This window comes from Notothenia coriiceps, unplaced genomic scaffold (assembly GCF_000735185.1).
Source record: "Notothenia coriiceps isolate Sejong01 unplaced genomic scaffold, NC01 NC01_scaffold00037246, whole genome shotgun sequence".
Taxonomy (NCBI): Eukaryota; Metazoa; Chordata; class Actinopteri; order Perciformes; family Nototheniidae; genus Notothenia; species Notothenia coriiceps.
The window spans coordinates 17,181,984-17,188,810 of record NW_011369947.1 but is presented as its reverse complement, the minus strand read 5'-3'; the positions used below and the strand labels follow the sequence as shown (position 1 = coordinate 17,188,810).

General features: G+C 41.8%; 2 protein-coding genes across 9 annotated transcripts in view; both read left to right on the top strand.

Moving 5' to 3' along the window:
- gabra1 (gamma-aminobutyric acid type A receptor subunit alpha1) overlaps nucleotides 1-6,827 on the top strand; it is a 314,765-nt gene that overhangs the window by 165,072 nt on the left and 142,866 nt on the right. The window lies entirely within an intron of this gene.
- sik2b (salt-inducible kinase 2b) overlaps nucleotides 1-6,827 on the top strand; it is a 42,013-nt gene that overhangs the window by 22,229 nt on the left and 12,957 nt on the right. For both annotated transcript variants that reach the window (XM_010795045.1, XM_010795044.1), the window contains exons 5-7: nucleotides 1,292-1,416; nucleotides 1,864-1,987; nucleotides 5,285-5,511. In XM_010795045.1, the coding sequence (XP_010793347.1) occupies nucleotides 1,292-1,416; nucleotides 1,864-1,987; nucleotides 5,285-5,511 (476 nt within the window). The remainder of the gene's footprint in view (nucleotides 1-1,291; nucleotides 1,417-1,863; nucleotides 1,988-5,284; nucleotides 5,512-6,827) is intronic.

The window sequence follows — 6,827 nt, the reverse complement described above, 5'->3', positions numbered from 1 at the left end:
CTCTTAAAAATGTAGTTTTCAATCTATTTCCATGATATTATTCACTACACAATCAATAAAAAAAACATCTACCTTATCTGCTGATAAGGAAGCATCACTTTAATGTGAGATTGTCTGGCTGCCGGCTCAGTGTGTTGATTGTTCCTTGTTAATCATCATGAGGCAGAAGTGGACAAAGGAAGAGGATTTAGGTGTGTGTGTGTGTGTGTGTGTGTGTGTGTGTGTGTGTGTGTGTGTGTGTGTGTGTGTGTGTGTGTGTGTGTGTGTGTGTGTGTGTGTGTGTTATTTTGAAATGCATTTTTTTCTGTTTATATAACTGTTTCGAATGATGGAAAAAGGGTGGAGGGGTAAGGGACCCTAATTGTCTGATCCTGTAGCTCTCAGGTCCCATGACAACATCAAAGGGTCACAATGATCATGACAAAACTAAGCGAGAATAATAATAATTCCTTTTTATTATCTGTTGATTCACTTTTCTGGATTCCTAAATGAATCCTTTAAACTCTCAAATTTCACACATTGAAAAGATTCCATTTACAAAGATGAATGAATTTCCAAATAGTGATTAAGGACATTTCTGTGGATGCACAAATTGATTAATCTTAGCAACAGAAGTAAACACTAGTAGCAAGTCTTATAAAGTTAGCTGAGTAGATGCCGTGTTCACTGGAGAAGGTTTGAGGGAGGGGGAGGGGAGGGAGGAAGAATGATACGAACTTGGGTGGGGGGGGTTCAGTATTTGCGTAAGTTGGCTCTGTTGGATTCAGCAGATATAACTGCAGCTCTGATTTTAATGAAAGGCATACGTAACTTTGTGTTTTTATGCAAGTGTAAGTTAGACTTTCTTGTTCTTCTGAAGAATCCAATCTGAGTTTTAAGTGACTCTCAAGAAAACCAATCAGAGCAAAGCATTGATGACCTCATTCCATTCTCCTGGGGAGATTACCTCATACAAAGAGCTCAACGTACAAATATGTGGATAACATATTACCTTATGCAAAACCTTCTGACCCCAAGGAGACACTTATTCTATAAACTCTGAGTCATGAGACATAACCTGCCTTTGATCTGGATTTCTTCCTTGAACTGTTTGACGTTTTCCACACATCACTACTAGCAGATAGATTGGACCCTGACCTCTTCGCTTTTTACATTCATAAGTCATTACAGGATGCCTTTTGTACTGCACAGGGGTTATTCAAGGGCTTGAACTGTTAATCAACTTAAATGTTTGGAATGAATGTGTAGTTGTCCTCACAACCCAACCCCACTGCTGTCTTTTCCTTTGTAGATTTTGGATTTGGGAACTTCTTCCAGCCCGGGGAGCCTCTGGCCACATGGTGCGGCAGCCCGCCTTATGCTGCTCCAGAGGTCTTTGAGGGCCAACAGTATGAGGGTCCACAGCTGGATATCTGGGTCAGTTAAGTGATTGCATAAGTAGATAAAATGTACCTCTTCTTTTTTTTTTACTAAAAACCCGAATGTTTCACTAAAAACAATGAAACATACTTTGAACTTACCTGCCAATAGTATCAACCTCCTTCCTTGTTTGCAAGTTATTATTTACTTACATATGAAATAAGATAATGCTATACTTGGTAAAGTGTTTGATATAAATATGTAACAATGAAAACAAAGAATTGATAATTAAGTCAGACGCTTTGGTTTCTGTGATATGGTATTGATTCCACTGCCACAGTTGGCAACCTTTTTGTAAATGGCAATCATTTACCAAATGTATGTGTTTCTGTGTGTGTGAAGAAATAATAATCTTAAAACCTTATTTACATCCAGGCCCCCTCTGATTGATTTAGCTTCTGACCTGACCTTGTTCTCCTTTTGTGCATCTTTCCATGTTCACAGAGTATGGGGGTGGTGCTGTATGTGCTGGTGTGTGGTGCGCTGCCCTTCGATGGGCCCACTCTGCCTGTACTTCGACAGAGAGTCCTAGAAGGAAGGTTTCGCATCCCCTATTTCATGACTGAAGGTAAAAAAGCCCCCCTGGGATGTTGAACACATAATAAGATGAGAGACTTATCCCCCACCCCTCCGTACCTTGCGTTACTGTACATTTGTGGGATGCATAATTCAAGCTAAGGTAAACAAAGGCTTGACATTCCTGTAAGAGACACTTCCAGTCAGAAGGATGGATTCCACCTTCCGCAACCACTCAGGGGGTCATTTCATTAATGAGAGAGCATCACGCTCATTTGAAGGGCATACGGTAAGATACACTCTGTCATTGTCCCCTGTAATGTGTATACGTACGTCAGTGTGCATGCAGGCTGCAGAGTGAGTCAGGTTGGCTAACTGTCACAAAGCAGCCCTGCTGTTAGCGGCTGTGCTAGCTAGCTGGCAGCCGATTAACTCTAGAGCTGGAGCTGTTTATGTAACCTGGAGAAGAGCCGGTGAAGCCTTCCAGCAGGTCGCCTGTCTGTCTCTCTGAGGAGACTCTGCCTGTCTGTCTGTTTTTTTGTTTGTCTGACTCACGCTCGCTATCTGTGAAGATCTTCCTCTGTCTGTGGCCCATCTTTTTTCTCTGGGACCCATCTGCAAGTCTCGAGCACTTTCTCCACAGGGGGTGTGGTGAGAGAGTCGAACAGATTTGTTCAGGACCTTGAAACAATTAGGACTTAAAGGGGAATGTAGGAGTATAATCTCAGCTGCATGGCCAGAATGACACTCAAACCCACCTACCCAACCCAGCCCCTATTCTCTGAAAAAGGAGAACAGAGTGTGCTTATTTCTTCCTCCAGAAACAGTCCATCTCATGTCCTGTTGCTCCTCTCACAGGCCAACACTGTGGTACACAGCACAGCCTAGTACCGCACACTGAACGCTCACAACGAAATCTCAGCACTGTGGATGTTGTTGTCTACTCCCAACTCACTTAATAACAACATAATATGTTGTCTGATGTCACCCCTGATGATTTATATTACACAGACAGATCTGGTAAATAGTACTACAGAATAATAAATAACAACAGACTTTATAGCTTTTCTCAGGAACACAGTTACACGGAGTAGCCTGGAGTCACGTTATCAAAAAGTCCATCACAAAGTCTGTAAGTCCATGGTTGATGTGCTCAAACATCTCTATTCAATTAAATGTTGGCCATATGAAATGACAAAATAAATGAAAAAGCTTTCTGTTAGCAACAAATTGATTCATCTGCCAATTTATTCAGCTCTAATGCAGCCCTAATTACATTAGGAATTATGCTTACTGCTTCCGTAGCTGCCTATGGCATTTTGTTTGTTTTTCTGTTCATTGTGGAAGTAAAAGTTACTGCACTGAAATGATATTTTTTAAGTTTAAGTCAAACCAAGTGATGTTTGAAATCTTTTGATTGCATTTTATTTAGAAATGTCTGTATTATGGGTTTTGCTCTTGCTCACATGAATGCATCATGGTAACATTTTACATATTGGGTTATAGTCTGTTTTTTTTTTATTGGTCTGATCAATTAAATAGATAAGATAAACTCAACCACAGTGCCCTTCAAAGTCTTGCAACAGATTGCTGTACTCCTTCATTGGGGGACTTTTTGCAACTCTACACCACTGGGACATTGCAAGTGTTAACAGGGATGGTTCTGTGGTTTAGTCATTGTGGTGTAATGTACTGGCTATGAACAGTGTGTCAATCAATCAGACAACTAGACGGTTACGAAGTGCTGGCCCTTTTACATAGTCCAGCCTTCCCTGGTGGTACTTAGCTGTAAAGAATGTGCTTAGCTTCAACTGTTGCTATAAACATGGCTGTAGCAACGAAAGTGTATTGCAGTGAACTGTATATGAAGCATGTTGTAACGTTAGCAACTCACCAGGGATAAGAATGAGTTAAAAGTGCAAGGAAGGGCAGACTGGTTATGTATAACGGGGCAAAAAATGATTTGGCTGAACCACCAGGCACGAGGTAGGAAAAATGTGATTCAAGCAGACATCTGTAGATCAGCACGGCAACTGGGAAGAATGTGAAGCTGGGAGTTACTGTTGGCAGCCTGGACATGGGCTTATGAACTGCTCTGTCTCCTAACTCTGTGACAGAAGACCGGATATCTGTGGACATTGGTAGAGCGGGAGAATGAAGGAAGAATGTTGCTACAATGTGTAAACATTTACTTCAACTCTTTGTAAACTCTGAAAGTTGAATAACACTTAACTTAAATGAATGATGACGGGTGTCGCTTATTTTCAGTGCCTCTAAAGTGTCCAAGTAAATATATTTTAAAATGTTCTTCCAAAAGAGAACAACTTTAGTCACTTGAGCAAAGCAGCAGCATTGATTTGATGTTGAACTGCAAAGGCACATGAAAGACCAAACAACATATCGCATGTTAGAAGTTCTGTAAACGACATTCAGAACATTTGCTGTGTAGAGAAGATAGTGTGTGTGTGTAATCATATACTTGTTGCTTTGTTTACTGGTTGTTTATATCCACTGGCTCGATTTTTTGCTTCACTCTGCACTGCGTTCAAACAGAGGCTCACTCTGAAAATGCTGTTGAACCACCGCGTTGTTGCAGAAGCGTAACACCCCACTCCCATTCCACCCCAGTTTAACGCTGTTATCTATGTGAGCACTGTTGCTGTTGTTAGCGTAGCACGGCCAGCTGCAGCAATTATGGCCCAGTCCCTTCCATGAATGCTTGTGACGTCAGGGCTGAGAGATGTGAACCAAGCATGTATTTGCCCTGTGATTTGGATCCAATCCAGATCTAACTTGGCCCATTCAACACCCTTTTGTGCTAGAAGAACACATTTAGTGGAGAACATAACCTCCTTGATAAATCAAGTATTGAAGATCAAAGAAATAATGACCATCTGCAGGGCTCATTTGGAAAGGACATAGTGGTTAGTCTTTAGCACTGCAGCAGCAGGGTATAAAGTAAAGATGCGTGTGGTGGGCAGGAATGCAGTGCACGCAGTGGGGGTGCAGGCAGGCCAAAGCGGCACAGCCAGGGGAACTGTAATCCCGTTAAGAACCCAGCTGTGTCTGACGTCAAACTCATCTAGCCTCTAACTAGAGGTGAGGAGCTCTCATTAGGAGGGGAGGAAGGAAGAAAAGAGTGCAGACACACTGCTCAGAAGTGAAAACCAAGCACACAATTCAGCTGATTTTAAGCCCTTTCAAGTTCTGTATGCCTTCTCATCTGTGCTTTTTTGATAAGGACATGACCCTTTATAACTTAATTTGCATTATCATAGCTTATACATAAAGTTCTCAGTCCTATCCAACATAAACCACCTCTATGATTGTTCTCTCCCTCTCCCCTCAGACTGTGAGCACCTGATCCGCAGGATGTTGGTTCTCGACCCATCGAAGCGCCTGTCTGTGGCTCAGATCAAGGAGCACAAGTGGATGGCTCTGTACGCCCCGGTGCAGAGGCCCGTCCTCTACCAGCAGCCTCTGTCTGATGAGGCAGAGGCTGGGGTGGGGGAGTACAGCGAGCAGGTCCTCAGGCTAATGCACAGCCTCGGCATCGACCAACACAAGACCGTAGAGGTGAGGACTTTGCCGCCATTATTTATTCAACAGGGGTGTGAACAGGTCAGGTTTAAAGGTCAAACTGTAGATAACAGTTAGAGTGGATCCTCTTTATTATCTTTCTATGATGTATCTCTCATTAATATACATATATAATCTGTTGAATATTTTATATTTTATATTAATATTCCATGTCATATATTTATGTATATATATTTGTATATATAATATCTTGTCAAATTCAACATGTATATTTATTCAACATGCATATTTTCTATTTTATTTTCTTTTCTTTCTTTTCTTGTTTATTTCTAGTTTTGTTTATTGTAAAATGCCTTGTCTTTTATGCTGCTGCAACAAAAACAATTGACCAAATTGGGATCAATAAAGTACCATCTTATCTTATCTTAAACACAATACAATACATTTCTTCACTATACTACAGCTTTTTGGGCATTTTAATACCATACCAAAATACCATACTACTTTACTCCTTTCACTTTTATTTAAGTGATTAACTTTATAATATTCAAAGACTTTTATGACCTGCTACACATTTAACCGTGACGTTTTAATTACATTTAAAGGTCCCATGTCATGGCCATTTCCACTGATCATAATTCCATTGTTGAGGTCTACTAGAATAGATTTATAGTGTGCAATTTTCCAAACTCACATTGGTTTCTCATACAGCATCTCTGTAAACTACGTGTATTCACTGAATTTCACTCTCTGCCTTTAACGGCTCGTTGTAGCTCCAGCCCCCCCCCTCCCTGTGAGCACAGTGTGCTCTGATTGGTCGGTACGTTGTGAATCGCGCTGAGCTCCGTGGAGGCGTGGTTTCCTTGTTTAGCGATACACATCAAACACAGCCAAACTCATCCTGAGCACACACAAAGTCACAGCCGAAGTAAAAACAATAAGTGTGGCTTGATATTGAGTAAGAAAAAGGTTGTTAAACGCTGTGAGAATGGGTCTGCAGAGAGAATTTCGCCGCGATCCCAACTGTCTGTTATCAGCCTGCAGCCAGGGAGGAGAGATCAGCAGAGGCGTGCCTGCACTGAGTGTGTGTGTGAGGAAGTCCGTGGATTGGTCAATTTGGACCAATCAGCGGGGGCTTAACGTAACGGCTCCGCGGACGTAACGTAACGGCTCCACGGATTGGTCCATTTCGTTCCGGGTACGGTTGACATCATGCGTACCCGGAAGAATCAAATGGAGAATGACGTATCTCCAACGAGGCGTTTTGGGGAGGTCTTCTTCTGTGTTAGAGTTTTTACTCGCTACAGCGTGTACTTTTGAGGGTTTTGTGACTCTGCAGACCGTTTTGTATG